Source organism: Numenius arquata, chromosome 15, assembly GCF_964106895.1.
Source record: "Numenius arquata chromosome 15, bNumArq3.hap1.1, whole genome shotgun sequence".
In the NCBI taxonomy this organism is placed as follows: Eukaryota; Metazoa; Chordata; class Aves; order Charadriiformes; family Scolopacidae; genus Numenius; species Numenius arquata.
This window is the reverse complement of record NC_133590.1, coordinates 1040120-1059812: the sequence shown is the minus strand read 5'-3', so window position 1 is coordinate 1059812 and position 19693 is coordinate 1040120. Positions and strand designations below refer to the sequence as shown.

General features: G+C 34.0%; 1 protein-coding gene across 1 annotated transcript in view; it reads left to right on the top strand.

Moving 5' to 3' along the window:
• Positions 1-19693, top strand: part of LOC141472108 (adhesion G protein-coupled receptor A3-like) — a 283689-nt gene that overhangs the window by 150914 nt on the left and 113082 nt on the right. The window contains exons 10-12 of the mRNA XM_074158920.1: positions 151-300; positions 3346-3507; positions 6432-6647. Of these exons, the coding sequence (XP_074015021.1) occupies positions 151-300; positions 3346-3507; positions 6432-6647 (528 nt within the window). The remainder of the gene's footprint in view (positions 1-150; positions 301-3345; positions 3508-6431; positions 6648-19693) is intronic.

Genomic DNA, 19693 nt, shown 5'->3' with positions numbered 1-19693 from the left:
CCCTGAAATTTATGTCCACACTACTACTGATGCATATAACTCCACGTGAAAATTATAGCAAGCATTATACAAACGGATGTGATCTCTAGTTTTTAAAAGAGAATGAAGCTAGATGATTTATTACACCTAACAATTCTGATATATTTTCAGATGCACATCAATTTGACAACCGTGCTTGAATTTTCCCGCCAGCTGACAGCCTACACAAGAGGTGCTTCCCACTTTGTGGATAAAATGGATGTAATATATTTGGCTTATATAATGGAAAAGTTAATTGTCTTCGTGGATGAAGTTGAAGATGTAAGATATCTTCTCTATGCTGAAAAAAAGTATCCCGTAGAAGTGAAGTCTTCACATATGTCCCTGTTCTTAATGTATGCAGGCACACACTGAAGAGTAGCTTCTCAAATTGATTGCTGGTACTCTGATTGCAAATGTTCTGCGTATACTGTGATATGTTTCTTTATGCCAAAAAGGACAACTAAGCCATCTCATCTGACTTACAAAGGTGTTGCTGCTGAGGAATAGGAATTGGTTTTCAATAAGACACTTCTTTAATTTTATTTTTCATTTTAATTTCTACCACGTCTATCATATAAGAATGAACTCAAGGTGCCTCTCCTTCTGGCCACTGGAGTTATACATGCTTCTGTTGTGTTCTCCATTTCATTGGGAGGTTTTCACTGAGTTTTGAAAGCACGTATCGCTTCATGTGAAGAGAAAATAATGTGTCTTTAAGTACAACTTCCTACTGAAACTTTTGGCATAATGTATGGTATTTTTACAGGGAAATCTAATCAGAGAGTTATGCAAACTCTATAGCAAAAATAGTTTTTTTAGAGAACAGCAATGTTTGTCATAGTTTTTACTGTTAATTTTCAGAGTAACTGTTTGCATAAAGTTTTCATAACCTGTAATATTTGTACCCATGATAGCTATAGTTAAAACATTTGTTTTCTTTTTGGTTTGGCAATATTCATTCAATTCTGGCTCTGGGCACTGTAACATTTTAGTGCCAATTTGAGAAAGCCTCCAACTTCAATGTCATCATTATACGCCAGACCTATTATTAAGTGCTCTCCAAGAATCATGTTTCAAAGCTACAACTGTATTTCAGCTCAAAATTCTGATAAGATCTTACTGCTTCCTGACAAAACAAAAATTTACTATCCAAACAAAACAGTTGGATTTATCTATAAAGCTTCCTTGTTTTTCTAGTAGCTGATGAATTATCTATTAAAACTGAACACCATCTCTAATCTTTTAATTGATTTCTTCCACCTTTCAAATAGTTCAGTTTCTTGTTTCCAGTATTGAAGCATATCCATCTCCACCATTTATCTCTACATCTCTTCATAATCCCTGATTGTTTTCATAATCTAGAACATTTCTGCTAATTTGTCTTGAGTCCTCCTTCTGTTTTGAACTTTAGACTTTTTCCTTCCTCTCAAGTCACTAAGTAGGTTCCTCATTCATTGAGCTCTTAAGTAACACTCATTTCTTAACTCTTACTGATAAGGTACAAAAATACATGTGAAATTAAAGTGTCAGTAGTTTCACACATGAAGCTGCACTCGTAATTATAAATAGGATTGAACTTCATTTCATACAAGGCAACATATGAGCAAAGATATATTAGTCAGGAACTGACTAGCAGCTGAAACTACATTTATATAAAACCATTAGATATTAATGAAAGTACATACACAGAGGTTTTCTGTGGCTTGTCAAAACAATTTAAGAAGCATTTTAGCTAAGCTAGTACAGTTTCTGTACATCTTCTCTGGGTTGTGCCTTTCCCAGTCAGCAAAGGATTATTCATTTTTATACAAGTTAGCGGTACTTTGTCTCATCTGGTGGCTTACCTCTTAAAAAAGAGAGCTTCAACAGCTGCACTGGGGACATATTTGTAATATACTACAACTTTTTGCCAGGAAGATGTACACATATTAGCACAAAGTTTGGTATTTTTAAATGCCATGCCTTTACTCTTCATTAATGCATTTAATTATAATATAATTTACTTCCTCTCCTTATTTCTATCCTTTTGTATATTTATAGACTGTTGTTCTCTCAGTTAGTTATTGCTTAGCTGATTAGTGTATGCTTTAATCTTTTCTCATAAATCACTCCAGTCTTTTAATGTGTTTTATTATTTCTCATTGCATCAATAATTCTGTCTGTCACATTGTCAAAAGCCATCTAGAAATTATGTTCTCAAAAATAGATTAAATATTTCAGGAACAGTCACATAAAATTTCACATATAGTCTCATTATTTCTGTGTCCCTTGCAATTCATGTGAAATTTATGTATTTTTTATTGAAAATGCAGAACTAACTTCATAACCTCAGTCATTCCTTAAACCTTTTTCACCATTGCTGAATTTCTTTTTTTCCTTCCAATTGAACTGCCTGTGTATTTACCTTATTTTTCTGTTTCTATTAGTTTGACTTCTTAGCCTCTTTTCTTTAGCTGTACTTCTCTCAGTCATTTTTTCTCTTCTATATACCCTTTTATTCAGGTTTATATGAAACAACCTTGTGTATCTATGGCATAGTTTGCCTTGAAAAATAATGGTAATGTTAATTTTGAAACCTCAAATTAAGTTTTAGAATTTCAAAAAATAAATATTGTCATTTCAATTTTAAATAATCACCAAAAAATATTCACAGTGATGTTTCTTCTCTGTAAATGCAATATACTTAAAAAAAATTGAAACAGATCATCATACTTACCAAAATCTGCAAAATGTCATCCAACAAAACAAAGATTTATCACTTTGGGATGGCCAAAAGAGTGTATTAAAACATCCAAAGCTCTAAGCCCACACTTTCTGTATAGCCAATGAGATGATATAGTTTGGTGTCAGCACCTCTGTTGTATCTCAAATTTACCTCACAATGTCTGTATCAAAAATGTCTTTCAAATATATTTTCCCTCTTCCCCTTTCCCTTCCCCCACTCACACCCAAAGGTCCTTTGATTAAACATGAAGCAGTTCTTTAGAGGGGCATGGTCAATTTTAACTAGTTTAAGGGGTGATAATTCTGGGATTCCATTTATTGCCCAATGAGAGACTCAATTTTTGTGGTACATTTCAAAGATAAGCTTTAAAATTGTGACTAAAAAAGCTTTTCCTTGAAGTCAGTTGCACTTTCTTTTTCTTAGTCTTTATTTTTCAGTCCATTTAATTTTCTTAGTAGAATCAAAACTCTCTTTGAATATGGTTACTAAGAGAAATAAGGTGTCTGCTTTCAGTTGTACTCTTGTGTATTCTTTTCCAATTTTTGTGAGTTTTCCAGATAATACCATTTTTGGGTTTGGGGGGTTTTTTTGTCTTCCAGATTGGGGATGCTCTTATCGAAATTGCCAGCAATATAATGTTGGTCGACGACCATGTTCTGTGGATGGCTCAAAAGGAAGACAAAGCCTGCACCAGAATTGTACGATGTGTGGAACACATTGCAAGTCAAATACTGACCAGCAACATTCAAGCTATATCAAAGGTATTTCATAAAATTAAAAGCTTTTGTCAAATTTACTTTTAAAATGTCATTTTTCTTCACACTTTTTATATACAAAGAAGCGAGATTGTGTAGGCCAGATATACAGCGTATCAATTTACGTACATTCTGTGGTGGTTTTTTTCTTCTGGATTCTATTTGGAAGACCAAAATATTTTTTTGAATATCACTGATGGTATTAAGTGTTTTTTCTTGACTTTGATTTATTCTTACAATAGGCTGTTCACAATACTGTCTTTCTAGTGTTCTTAGTATTCACTCAGTTTCTGTTGCTTTCACTGTAGTATATGGTTTTCTTTTGAAGGTCTAAGTTGACTGAGTGAATTTTTAATAAGAGAAAAGACAACATGGTCCCTTGTTGCCTGGAGATCTTTTGCCTTACTTGCTTAAAGCATTTAGAAAACGATCCAAAAAAGTATATCTTGTCATAAAGATTACTAATTGGTGGTTAGTTTCAGATTTTTAGAAGCAAGCTGTGTGAAATAATTGTTCTTATTCCTTGTCCTCCGCTTACATGAATTTGTCATTTAGATACTGAGGGGTTGTCCTTTGAATCCTGAGAAACTGTCTTTTCGCCAGTTTCAACATCTAAATAGCAGAAATACATCTGAATCAGAAGCTTGAAACTTATCCTTTTAGAATTTTATATAAATATTTTAAAATCTTATCACCCCTTGGGTTGGTTTGCTTGCTTGCTTGCTGATTTTAAACAACCTTTACTGTTTTCTCAATTTTCCACTGCATTTTCATGAAGACACTATTTAAAAGTCAATTCAGTGCTAGTTTAAGAAAAAAGAAAAAGAATTAGGAATTATAGGCTGAGCCAAACAACATCATGGCCTTTGTTCCTTTTTAGAAAAGAAGTCTTTCAAACAAAGACAAAAATATATTGGACTGTCTTCTAAAGGAAGTTTTTTATTTAATTCCTTTCTACGTAAAAGAATGAAATTTGCTGAAAATTTTTATTTATTTAAATTCAATACATAGAGACAACAACATGCCTTTTAGAAGTATTTTGCAGTGTGACAGCTAAGGGGTCTCTGTTGTTTTATACTTAAATTCCTTTTAAATGTCAAGTGCCAAAGGTCATTTTTTCTCTTGTCACTGCTTCAGGAAGCTGTTGACATTACTGTAAACAGTAATTCTGTGTACTCAGATGTAGATGTGTGTCACTAACCTTTTTGGCATGCTTTATTTTTTTCTTCTTATAGGTTTCTGTAGGAGAACTAGTTTACTGTTGAGTGCAATTTGTAAATAAACAAAGCTGTGGAGTTTTTCTGGTGTCATCTCATGCAATACCAAACACTTCTGTTCCTTTGGGAGGCCAGCCAGCAAACTGTCTCACAGAAATTGCATCTCCTTTTTTTATTTTAAACAACAGCAAATAAAACCCCCAAAGCTTAGGTAGCCTCTAGCTTGTAATATGTTTCCTGAAAAAAAGGAACCTCTAGAAACTGTTGTCAGTCATATAACATATACACGTCTGTGTTCCCTATAGATTGAAAAGCTATTTGGGAGCCATGACTGTTACTCTACATCATTTTTTAAAAGACAGAAATGTTTTTCCAGTTCCATGAGGCTGTGGATACCTTTGTTTAGATCTTAAGTCTCCCTTGCTGTCAAATGGTGTACAAAACACACTGTAGGAAGAACAGCTAGTGGCAACTTTCAAATACTAGATAATTTCATACGTACATATAAAATACATTTAATGTTTCTTTCAATAATCATATAACAGTAAAACAAAGAAGATGTTATTCTGCTGTATGGTATCCAAAGTCTTAGAGAAGTCATATAGACAACAGATTCCCGTCAGGGTGGTGCAAGGGCTGGGGCCTCCCCAGCCAGGGCCTGTCCAGCTGCCACCTGGAGTACTGTGGCCAGCTTTGGAGTCCTCAAGAAGGACATGGACCTGTTGGAATGGGTCCAGTAGAGGACCACGAAGATGATTAGAGCGCTGAAGCACCTCTGCTATGAGGACAGGCTGAGAGAGTTGGAGATGTTCAGCCTGGAGAAGAGAAGGCTCCAGGGAGACCTTATAATAGCCTTCCAGAACCTAAAAGGGAGCCTAGAGGAGAGATGGGGAGGGACTCTTTATCAGGGAGTGGAGCAATAGAACGTGGCAGGTAATGGTTTTAAACTGAAAGAGGGGAGATTTAGGTTAGATACCAGAAAGAAATTCTTTGCTGTGAGGGTGGTGAGACCCTGGCCCAGGTTGCCCAGAGAAGCTGTGGATGTCCCTTCCCTGGAAAAGTTCAAGACCAGGCTGGATGGGGCTTTCAGCAACCTGGTCTAGTGGGAGGTGTCCCTGCCCATGGCAGGGGGGTTGGAATTGGATGATCTTTAAGGTCCCTTCCAACCCAAACCATTCTATGATTCTATGATATCTGCACTGTGCTACAATCTCCATTTAGACACATCACCTTACTAAAGGGTAGGCCGAAGACCTATAACGTGGTGTTGGATTGAACCATATAGTCGTGTTTAATACCCCAATGGAAAAAGATGTGTAAAAAACCAATCCATCCCCCAAATAGTTTAGAAGCTTTCTGTTTCATTTCTGAGGTACAAAACACATCCTTGTTCATTTTTTAAATAATTCCTAATGTTGCTGTTACAAATTCACTTTATAACTGTATTGATTTAAATCAGGATTGATTCCATTGAAGCTGATAATGACACAATTGCAAAACTGATATCATAATAACTGATACATTCCTAAAGAAGATTCAAGGAAATCCACTATGCCATTGTAGAATTCTAGATCAGTTTTTTAAATAAGTTCTGTTTTCTTTCTTACCCTACAAATATGTATGGAAGTATATACAGTAAATATGCAAAGCACATATAATAATGCAATGATGCTTAATGAATTAGCAACATATCTGCTTCACACGTTTTCACAGGTATCTCAGAATATTGCTCTGGAGGCCTTCATGATCAAGCCATCTAGTTTCACAGGAATGACTTGCACTGCCTTCCAGAAAATATCTGCAAATTCCAACAAGTCGGTAATGCGTGATTCAGGAAGCTTGGAAGCAAATAACCATCCCGATCACAATTTGAATTTCAAGTGCAATACTGGCAATCTGATTGGTTCCTTAATGAGTTCTTCTACCAGGGTAAGTCAGTACAATCGTGATTATAACTTATCTATTTGTGAATATAACTTATCTATTTCAGTGTTTTTTCAGTAGCACCATTAAGCAGAATACTGATTTGGAAAATGTATGTTTTATGTATTGTTAGCATTGTAAACTAGTTAATAATTTCAATATGTCAATGGCCTTAAACTGGTGTAGCATATTTTGTGCTAACAGATATTCCATTAATGTAATCAGGCAGAATGCAGGAATGCAGGATGTGAATAGAAATGAGTAAATGTCTTCTTTCCATCTCTGGGTCCAGTTCTGTAAACTGGTCTATGTGTAAGCAATCTCTTTAAAGTAATTTGGAAATATTTGTTTTATTGAGATGCTCTCAGGGGACTTCACATTGCAAAAATGTATTTTTTCTAAGGAAATTACCTTTAGTTCCACTAAATAATATGACATACTCTGTCTTCTGAACTTTCTACAGAGGGAGAGTGTTATGAGTGTTATGTTGAGTTTTTGGGTGGTAGCCAAAGAACAATAATAAATAAGCCTTTTAATAGAATACACTGTTATTATCAAATAATTAAGTGGAACAATTACATTTTGATCTAGCAGGAAATAGAATTTTGCATTTGACTGAGAGTGTTATTAAATTTAAATATTGCAGGGTTGAATTTTTGTTATCCTTCAGCCAAATCTCAGTTTAATAGGCTTATTTCTTGAAATACTTACTATGACAAAATGATACTTTTCTGGACAATATTACTGGTTTATTGAACTTTGAAAGTATTTTGATTGAAGTTATTTTCTCTTTGGTGTATTTTAATCTTCTGTGTGGACTACGCAGTCAGTGATACGGTAGTCTGTGCTCTCAGGATCTTATGGTAAAAAGGAATCATCTTAATAATTGAAGAATAGGTTAAATTTGTTTCCTGCAATGGAGTTAATTTCTTCTGTGGACACTGTCAACATGTCTATCTATAGGAAAGATAAAGTTGTCTCTGAAAAGATATGAATTTGACATCCATAAGGAGAACCCCAAATGTCAGAGATCTAAAAGATACCAGATTTCTGCAAGAAGAACAAGATTTCTTGCAAGAAGCAACCCTGGAACACTCTGCAATGTACGGGACAGAATTATTGATATAGAAATATCAATACAATATTTGTATTGATATACAATATTGATATCAATACATGGGATTACAAGAATTGGAAATTTTTCTTTATCAGCTCTACCAATATATTTTTTATTTCTTCATAAACTGAGTACCAACATTTGTAGTAAATGAATCTCGTGAAAATTTGATGGTGAAGCACTGGTGTCTCTCTCTCTCCTGCTATAAAGAATTCTACCATAAAAGCAAATTTCTCATTTCTTCTATTACTTCTACACACTTCTATATGTGTCAAATATGCAGAGAAAGTTAGAATATTTACTTGAAGTTCCTTTCTAAGGTGTTGGCAGAATGTCACAATACAAAGAACTCAGTAAAGTCTTTCCTAATATATTTTGAACCTAGCTGACTTTATACAACATACAGAAGGGACACTTCTACTACTGACTATACAAAAAAAGAAGCTAGGAGAAAGAAAGTAAACTTATTACCATGCAAAGCAATACTGAAGTATGTGTTATATATTCTGACAGAATTGACTTTAGTAGCTGGTTCACTAGTTATCACCTGTATATGAATTTGTAAATATTATAACAGCACAATACAGGATATAGATTCAGCTAAATGTTAGTTTCATGGCTTTAGGTTTTAATACTAAGGTATGCTCAGATTTTAAATGTGACGTGAATAAAGAGACTGAAAATATTCCTTAAACCTAATCCTGAAAAGCAAGATGATTTCATTCATTGTTGTTCTCTGAAACTTCTAGGCTAAGCACTCCTTTGATTCTTTCTGAAATGAGTTGCATTTCTTCATTGTTTAACGGAACAATCTGTGGAATTGTAACTGATAACAGAAAACGGGATTCTTTATCATCAGCCACTAGCAAAATTATTTCTATATTTGCCCAATGGAGGCAAACAGTAAACCTTCTTGATTGTGCTATACAAAGTTGAGGAAAATAGAGAATTTGTAATGGAGTTGGACATTGCTTGTTTTAGTTATCATGTTTAGCCAGTACATTTTAACAAGTAATATTCACTATTATGTCTGAGTCTTTAGAACTTCATCTTAGATGCTGATATTATTCTTAGAATCTTCCTCTATTAATCGTAAAGAAAAAAAATATAATGAAAATCACTAAGTACAAATGATAATTACAAATTTAATTTACTTCTAATAAAAATGTGAAAAGTTGTCCTTAAAAAGCTTATTAAAAGAGAATGTTTCTATATCCTTGTGCTAAAAAGTGTAGCCCTCTTCAAATTTATAATATTGTAAATCATCTGCTCACTAAGCATAAACAATTTTTATGCCATCTGTCTATTGCTAACCAATTGCACTAATAAATTAAAAAAGTGAATAATCATGAAGCGCTTCATGGGCAGTTGATGGGAGAAGGCTGAAATAGCTGATTGCAAACTATCTCAATAATATGATCAAAGCTTTTGTAGTTTCCCATAGTGATATCTCCTGGCAATGCTAGGAAATTGATACAAATTTAGTCAGTGGTTGTTTGTACATAATTTAACCTGATCTGGTTATTATGGGATAGATAGTCCCCCAAAGGGAAAGAAATATTAAAAAATTAAATAGATGAGTTAAAAAACAGTTTTAAAAGAATAAACTTTTAAAATTAATTAGATAATTGTTAAAATATACCTATATCCACTTATGGTTCAAATGTATGCTAGGTCTTTTATAGAGTAACTTGCAGTGTTTCCAAGTGCCCTAAAGCAAAATTTTATTGCAGTTCGATAAACAAATTTTTATCTTTAAATCTAATTCTGACGCTGTAGCCAGTAACCAATCTGAAATGCCAAAAAGAATCATTTATCACTATTTCAGATCAAAAGTTTCTTCTTGTAGGATTTAGACCTAGATGCCATCTCTTAAATCCCATTACTGCTGTTAGTAGAGAGCTTTTGCTGCCTGACTGGACTCTACTGGGTGAAAACAATGGCTCAGATATATCTTCCTAGTTTTTGATACAGTGGCTTGTATTTTGACACATTGATTGTCTTAATCTCTGTTTAAGTAGGCTTGAGGGCACCTTCCCAGCCTGGGACTCCAGACTGAGATCCTGTCACATGAATGCTCCCAAGGCACAATTCTGTCCCATGACCTGGCTGTGATCTAAGGATATCACAATAGTGACACTCCAACAAGGCTGATATAATGTTTGAACTTGGAAAATGTGAAAATAGCTTATGAAATTTTAGTGCCATTCAGTCTGAATCCAGTGTCTGGTTCCCATTTGATATCAGACCTGAAGCATACTTTGAACCTTATCTCTGTTCCAGGCTGATCCTGTAAACTATCTCAAGTATGCAAAGATAATCAGTTATACAGTTGACCCTTCCTCTGACTCACTAAAATTACTTCAACATAAAATGAGTTTTTAAACCTCCTGTACTATCATAATCATATATGTAGTTTATAGGGGACTGTAGATTGAGTATTCATGCCTGGACTTTAAGGAAAGTATTTTATTAACATAATTTACAGTTTTAGCTTCATTGAAAACATTTGTAAAATAAAAAGTCTTTTCCTCTCTCTAATTATTCTTCTGATACAGAACTGAATTACCAAGTTTCAAAATGTCAATAATCTATATTTTCACATGTAATCCCTGACTTCTGAAATTTGAATTCCTCATAATATTCTCCATGCATTCCATTTAATTTTACAGTTCTATTTATTTCTTATATGCTCCGAGCCACACTGACCTTTTGATTTGTCAGGTTGTATTATAGGTAATGCCTGTGTGATAAAATGCTAGAAGTTAAATTGGTACTATGATTGGTAGTAGACATGTTAACCACGAAAAAAAAATTGAAAAAATCCTATGATTATTTGCTTATACCACTTTGTGACATTTTAGAAATATTCGTCTCAGACACTTACTGGAAAATATACAATCAGTATGTAAGAAAAGGCTTTTTCTTGTGGAAAATAAATTTTGAATGTCAGACCATACAAATAATGTATAAATAAGAGTAAATTAATATGTAAAAGTTAACAGGAGTGCAGAAAAGAACCTAATGCAAAGGTATCCACCACCAAGTGACAAGTGGCATTTGGGGTAGGTTAAAGCACAGAATTAGAAACCCAAAAAGCAATTGTGAAGGGGAAAGTCTGAAGGTACAGAAAATCGGTCTTACAATGAAAGTGCCTTCCTTTCCTACAATCCACTCTATGTGAAATGTTCAGGATCTCTCTAGATAATTATTTATATCCTCTTGGAAGCAGCTTAATAGCAGAGTGTGCAATAATTTACTTTCTCATTGGTGCAAAAACTAGTTCTTATAGAAATAATAATTAAAATTTACACTGGACGTGTCAAAGCCAGAGTGTAAGAACCAAGCTTGATTCCAAAATGGTTTCCTACTGTCCTTCTGCAAAAATAATTAGAATTTGCTGAATTACAGCAATATGATATTTAAACTAGTATTTTCTATGCAGGCATTAATTTGCTTGCAGGTGTGTTTAGATTGTACACTGAGTGCTAGCTATTGAAAAAGCTGAAATGTTTGTTGTTCAGTTGATTAGATGGGTTTAAATTCAAAAATGAAAACCAGACAAGAAAAACTGCCCCTCTCTTTTTCTTCCAGAATGCACAAATCACACATTTGTGTGTTTATACCTCTTACTTCTAGTCCTTCTCAAACAACGTCTTTATATATTTATGCCTATTATGATATCTTCAATATTTGTAGTCTGGTATTCTGCGTTCAATATACTTTCTTTTCTCTGCACATGCTTCTGTGGTCTTTTATAACGTTGATGGCTCTCCTGCTCTTGCAGATCTTTCTAAACATTGAGTGCCAAAATACTATTCATGCATGTGTGAGAAATGTCAATTATGTTAGGTATACAGAAGGCTTATTACAATTGTTATATTTGTTTAACATATTTTTAACATATAAAAATTAATATACATCATGTTTTTTGAAAGTAGGAAAAATCTATTGTATCACTTTTTTTCTGTTTCATAGGTGCTTAGAACAAACTTTAAAATGCGTAATTACAGGCTCACATCCCTTCTCTTTTTATCACGCTCTTTGCCACTTCTCTTTCAGTAGATAAAAACCTTATTCTGCAAAGATCATGGTTTAACCCCAGCTGGCAACTAGGACCACACAGCCACTCGCTCATTCCCCTTTCCCTGCCAAAAAAGGGTAGGGAGAAGAGGGAGAAAAGGAGAGGAAAGAAAATAAAACCTCATGGTTGAGAAAAAGACAGTTTAATAGAATAGTACCAGAAAAGGAAAATAGCAATAATATTAACAATAATAATGACACAAGTCGCTCTCACTGCCCAGTGAATTGGCACCATCCGGAGCAGTGATTGCAAGGCCCCACTCCCTAGATAACCCCATTTATATACTGAGCATGCTATGGTATGGAATATTCTATTGGATATTCCCTTGTCCTGTCTATATTCCTTCTCAGCTTCTGTGGAAGCTGAAAAGAGTCCTTGAAAAGCATGAACATGACCTGGAAACAACTGAAACAATACGTATTGTTGACATTCTCTCACAATCACTAGAAAGAAAATTAACTCTTTCCCAGCTGAAACAAGGACAGCAAATAATGTGAGCCACCTGGAAGTGTCTTCTGAATTTCACTGTTCATGGTATTGATGTTTTGGAGATATGTATTATGTTTAAAACTTAAAGTTATTTAACTGGTTCTCCTTTAAGGCTATGTACAGTTTGGGCTTCTAACTTGTATATATATGAAGAACTGAAAATAAATCTGAATAGCTTGAAAAGAGTAAATATAAGGACAAAAGGACTGTGAAAATTACCAACTTGTGTTTGAATAAAATTCTGTTATTTCAACTCCCATTTACTTTCTTGTGAAACAAGCTTCTGTTCCTGGACAGACATGATTCATATTGATTTTATTTATGCTGTCAATATATATCTGAGACATATACTGTCACTCTCTCTTCCACAATGGAAGTCTTTTGGCTAAAAGACTTTTCTTCTGATTTTTTGCACCATTGCTCTTGTTACAGAAAAGTTCTCTTTGGGATTTCTCAAAGGGCTTTGTAAGAGTATTTTCCTTGTTATAAACTATCAGACTCTTTCATGTGCATTCTGCTGTTAAATAATAGTTTGTACATGAATTAAGATAAATCTCATAACAAAAACATATTGACACTGTAACAGTTAATAACACAGTACATCAGTTGTTAGAACATACTTTAAGTTAACTCAGTGGTACAAAGGTAATAATGAACAAGTAGCATACTGAATACTAGTGAAATTCCCAGTTCTGCATTGACATTTGAGGAATTACACCCCAACTCTAATTTTCATACTATACATAATCAACTTTGTACATTTTTGATAGAACTGTATATAAGTTGAATATTTTCAACTACTGTTTTCTGAATTCTTCCTTCTAATGCCTATTCTATATTTACTGAGGAAGATTGATGCCAGCTAACAGAACACACTTCAACATCCAATAAATAATTGCGTTTTGTTTCTCAAAACCTTTTTCACTACATGGTTGTTTAGCTGGTTTTGCTGTTACAGGAGACATTTCTAATTTCTAAATGGATAATTTTAGTAACTGCAAAAGTGTGTTTAAAAGTTTTTCTTTTTTTTTTCCTGGGTTGGTTTGATTCCTGTTGGCTTATGTTTGACCACAAATAGTTTGATGATGACAAAGAGTTCACTAAAATAGATTGCTTTGATGATTTACAGGTGATACGGCTGCAATTTTTTTTCTGAATGTGGGTTCTTCTCCTAGAAACTCAAATTGTTTTCCTGACTTTCCAGTCTCCAGCTGTGTTTGATAATTAGGGGGAAATGGCCAATGGCACAGAGGTGAGGAGGTTCCTTTTGGAGGATTCAAACCCTGCACGTGGCATAAAGATGCTCACTGAACAGGACAGTCTTTTTCCTTACAAAAGTGACAGTGTTGGCTGGAGCTCTTCTTTAAGGATCTGGTGTGCTTGGGGAAAATGTAGCGGTATATAAGATCATGTATCAAAGATTTTTTTGAGTGGTTTTTGGTTTTGTGGATGTAGAGGAATTAATCTGTGTGATTTTCTGTGTGCTAGTTGGGACACTATAATTTTTTTGTTGTGGGAGTTTTCCAGAGATGCACACTCTCTCTCTCTCTCTCTCTCTATATATATATATATAGCCAGATAAATAGCTGTTACTGAATATATAGTGGAAGTCGGCAGTGGAATGCAAATTTTCAGTCCAGGAAGTGGGTATGTTACCTCTATATTTTAAGCACAGTGCAGACCTAGGGGTACAATTAAGTAGAATACATCTTTTAAAGTGATTTATGAAGAGACTAGTATACCAATGAGTTGAGTTGTGAAAGGACTAGTATGCTCCACAACTGTCTCCATGACATAGGAAGTGAAATCTGAGTTAAAATACCACTGCCAATATTGCCTTTCTGTTTGCTGTTTATGAAGAAATTATTTAATTGGGCCAAGTATTGTTTCTGTGGTTTTGGGGAGCTTAGCTGGGAGAAGGAATTCACCCCTGATTTATTTGTTACTTCTAAAAAAACCATTAAGATACTAGTAGAAATTTGTTAAGTTTCTTTTTTTTGGATTGAAGGATTCAATCTATCCTTATTTCATTGGCTGTTATCACTTTGTAGAACTTGAGAGATGTCTGTATCATGGTGAATCCAGAAGTACTGAATATTTTCTGACTTGTCAACCTAAATATATGTATAAAAACCTGTGAAGTAAAAAAGAATCCTTGCAGTAGTTGTTGAGCAATACAGTAATTCACTAAAAATACATAGATGAAATAATGATTTGAGGGGGTTTTTTATTGTTCTAAAAATCAAGGTATTTTGTAATGCATGAAAAGATTGGTAGACTTGTGTGCATCTGAAGCACACATCCATGTACACCTGTGTCTATATAAATAACTTTCTTACAGAATTTTTAAACAAGTTTCATGATTTTTGGCCCTAGAGTCCTGGTTTCTGTGAGTATGGGGTTATCAACAGTTATTCTGAAAGGAATAGTTCACACATGGACAAGTAATATTATGTGTTTATGGTGCCTCTAAGCTACTTGAGTTTGATCTATTTTCTGAATTTCAGGAATGTCTTCTAAAACAAATACAGAGAGAAAATGAAATAGAAAAGAGTGGGGGAAGGAGGATGGAAAAGTATTTAACTTAGTAGAAACAATTTGTTGGGTTTACAGTCCTCATGAGATCATTCTCCACTCTGTTAAATAGTGTGTTGTTGGAGGGTGTGGGAAGAGGGAGAGCGGGAGAGATCTGGGTAAGGGGGAGGAGGAGAGAGTTGTTTTTTTAAAAAACAAAACAAAACCACCAAAGAAACAAAAAAAACCCCTCCAAACAAAACTTTATGACAAGACTTGTGTTATTAGGAGAGTTGCCTGAGATTGTAATTCTTCATTCTTGTCTGCCATTTTAGACTGAACGTCATGTGTTACAGTTTTAAATTAGGATGTAAGAGTGCATGCCTACTGTCCCAGTGGGCTTCTCACAAAGGTGTGCATAGTATTTCTTGAGCCCATCTCAATGAGAAACTGATTTTTAACTAAATGAATCTTGATATGCTGATTGATGTTCATACTGGGAACTCTTCCTGCATGATTGATTTATGTATTGTTGGCATAATATATATTAAATACATAAAAGAGAGATTGTAAATTAGTTGAACTATTATTTAACATAGTACATACAGACCTGAAAAGTACAGATGTGATCATCACAAACTTCCTGACTGTGAGTTATAAAGACTCACATCTTCAAAGTTCCTTAGTTCTACATAATTATTGTTATTGTACTCCCAAACTGTCAGTAAACAGGTGTTAATTGAATTTCCAAGTCATCAATGAAGGAATTTACTGGTTTTAATGCCAGACTAGTTTTTAATGAAGCACTTACACTCTTTTACAGAGAAAGGAATTCTAAATAGATATTCATTGTATGACTTTATACGCATACAGTCATTCTAAGTGAAATTAATTTGCTTCACTATCTTTTGGGGGGGAATTAAACACATATGGAACTTTGCTTTGTTTCTGAGAGAACTTCATGATGAAATACAGACTATTAGATTTCCTTAGTGAACTTGAGGAAAACAAATGGTTTTAAGTGACTCTTCATCCAGACCTTGTACCACTTTCTTCTATTGGTATCAATGATTTACTAAAAAGAAATTTTAAAAAATACTAATCAGAAGTTACAATTATATTTAAAACAGCTAGAAAGATTCAGTACTTCAGTAAGAAACTTGAATCTAATATTATTTCAAGTGTAAGTGACAAGTGTTGAATTTAGGGATATAGGCAGAGCCATAAAGGGTTAGTCTGAGGTTCAATTTAGTCTTCTTTCCTGCCTCTAATAGGCTAGATGCTTTGGGAGAAAAAAACATGGAGAGAAAAGGAAACATGGTTTCTCTTTTGTACCCACCTTTGCTTGCCTTCTGGGTTTCATCAACAGCAGAATGTATCCAGAAGACTGTCAATACAAAAAATTGGTTTCTTCTTTGGAAAGAAAAATGTTCTGAAGTTTTGAGACATCTTAATAGATTAGGTCTTATACTACCACACTTGTTTTTATTTATTCACTAAATTATATTATATATTCTTAGGTGTAGAAATATTCTTAATGTAAGCATGTATGAATGCAAATGTAAAAACCTGAGAACAGGAGCAATGGTGATTGTTAGAAATTCCACATCTGTTAACATTATCTCTGTGTGCATGCAAATATATATTCATACACTATCAAACTGCAGTCTTAGAGCTTTTCTGCCATTAATTGCTGTAGTGAATTTTTTCATACATCCTGTGTTAAAGTTGAAAAGAAAAAAAAAAAGTTGGATAATTGTTTTAGATCAAAACAGGCTGGAAGCTATGAATTATGCATAGACAAGGTAACACTGAATTGTATTCTTTTGCTAAATTTAGATTAAAACCCCTCAGACCAAAAGTCCGATGAACCAGAATTGAAAAACACAATGGCTAATTCAATATGTACAGGTCATACAGTAGATGTAACAGCTGTGTAGTGTATGCTTCACTGACCAGCATATGCTGCTACTCTGAAAGAAAAAGAGTAAGCTTAGGACTTGACACTTAGACCAAAACACAACAAAAGAAAATAACATTTCTGTGACATTATATTACAGAGAGCCTCCTGTATTTCATAAGGTTTCTTCGATCAGTACTGTGTAGTGTCTAACAGATTTGAAACTCTTACTAAATATAGACTATCAAATTGCATATAATTGTCAGACTCATTGAACTGAAGAGTTACTTACAGCTATGTTCTGTTTCTTCAGCCTTTATCGTTGCACTTCTGATGACAGCAGTGATCTACAGAAATGCCACAGAATATCAAACATACTGATCATTTAAATGTGTACATTCTTAATTTCCATATAAAATAGGATTACATATGCATTCCAAACTATTTTATTAACTGCTGCTGTTCACCAGAACAATGGTCTTCATTCTCTGTGGGCTTTCTGTGTACCTGATTTGATTTGTCATCTATATTTTAATCCTTCCTTTTCAGAAACTTCATGTCTGATTTAAGGGAAGTCTGTACTAAGTAAATGTCTAAAGGGAGTGTATGTCAGAGTATAGTGTGTTTGAAATACAGTGCATCTTATTCTTAGAGTTTAGCTTAATTCTGTCAAATAACAGATGAAATCAAATGTCAGAGTCAAGCTTCAGCATTAAGTTTTCCTCCACAGTGCAATTGCTAGAGTTTCTTTACGGAAATTCTTTAAGGAATCCTTTCAAAGAGGATCAGGCTCACTGGGTACCTTTTGGTACAGTAGTTCTAGGTGTTTTGTTTCTTGGGATTCATTAAAGTGAGAGAATCACTCTGTACAGAATTGAAAACTAGCAGTAAATGTTAAAATTTATTGATAGCTGACTATCTGCAATAAATAGTTGGAAAACCTACTGCTATACTATTTGGGCCTGGTTTACCATTGTATAATCCCAATAGAATCACTGCACTGAAAAAGGAGTATGCATTTAGTTTGTGAGCTAGTGATCTGTGAATTCCTGCAAATATCTTACCCAGTTTGTTATCACCTTAAAAAGAAAAAAAAAAAGGGGGGGGGGGGGGAAGAAAAAAAGACACTGTAAGCATGAACTGCTGACCAGTTTCTTCTCTTAATTATCAGCTCATCCTTGAGAGATGGTCATGTATTTGTTCAGGCTTATGCTAGTAGTAGTTGCTTTTTCAGCAGACATACCCTGGCAATCCTACTTCTTCTAAAACACTATTACTACTAGGAAGAGTAAGATGTATAGATGATGATTTGCTTTCCAATATGCCTTCTGTTTTCAGTTGATAGCAGCTACCATGTATTTGCTGATTTTGCAGTAAGTGTAAAATGGTAAAATTGGTTTGCCTTATATTTCAGTCCAAATAATGGAAGTTTTAATAATTATTAAGATCTAAGAATAAAATTCCTTTAAAATGAAATAGGTCTTCTGCAATGGGACTATGGGTAGGAGAATGAAAAAATGAAATATACCTTCTGTAGGCAAAATGTGCAGATGTGTCATGTGAAGTTGTTACGTAACCTGAGGAGTCAGGGAGGACGTGTTTATTCAGCTCACCGGAGTGAAGTTCACAACTTCAGGACACTAAATTAAACATCATCAGTGCAATAATGGAACAGGCTACACATTTCACTACAGCTGTGGTGATGTCTTCACACAACTATGAAGAAGAAAAAAGTGTAGGAAAGCTTTCCTATCACAAGAACTCTTTTTCTCATGTTGTGTCATTAATTTTGCTACTACATTCTCTTGTGCTGTTGTGAAAGCATACCACGCTGATCTGCAAAGAAGAAATAATGGTATCAAGTCCATTTTACTCAACAGTTGAAAGAGCACAAGCCTATCACCTCTCCAGGTTTCAATATGTATATGTTGAAATAATGCATCAAAATCAAAATAATACATTAAAAATCAATAATTTATGAGTTGCTGAAAAGATTATTTTAGATATAACAGTTTCTAGTGGCACTGAATGCATCATTTCTTCTTTTCCCTTTGTACTGAGTTTAAGAGTTTTGTCTACATGCAGATGCTGGGGAAAATTAATCTGAATGAATTTTGGAAGTGTTTAAGTGAAACTCTAAATAGGCACCCTTATCCAGAATCAAAGTAGAGTAATTCAGTTCAGCTGAATACAGTTTATTCATTTAAATTAAGACTCTTAATAACTTGTTCTAACTTTTCTTGATATCTTTTGAACACATTATCTCCAGATTTTCCCAAAAATGTTCCCATTGTGTGCAAGAGGCTCATTCTATAATACTTCTGCCGTGTAGAACAGCTTGGTCTTTGTTTGCTTAATCGGTATTGAAAACACAGATATTTTTCCTCTTCCTTTTTCTCCATTTCACCTTATTATTGCATTCTGGTTGTGTTTCTTCCTGCACGGCTTAACAGAAGAATTACCAGCCTCTCATCTCAATATGGAATAAGGTAGATCATTTTAACTGCGGAACTACATACTGAGAAATCTGTACACTTTTTACCACATGGAATTGATATAGCTCTAAAAGCTCTTTTACTGCTGAAAAAAAATTACAAAATGTAATGGTCAGAAATTGCTGGGAAGGTTTCAGAGTCTAAATGCATGCTCACGCATTGATTTGTTTGACCATAACATCTTTGAGATATCTTTATCAACAGTTTCATACTGTTAAATAATAGTAGCTTTCTTAGTAATTATCTTACAGTCCCTTGCATGCTTAAGCAAAAATAAATGTAAAATTTAAAAAATGAAAGGACAGAAGAAATGATTCAGGTATCCTTTATGGTCTATAAACAGCAATAAAATGAAAATGCAGTAAGTATAAATTTACTGGAGTTATGTCACATAACGGGATCGTGCAGCCAACGCAGGCAGAGCACAGCATAAAATTTAATAAAAATACATAT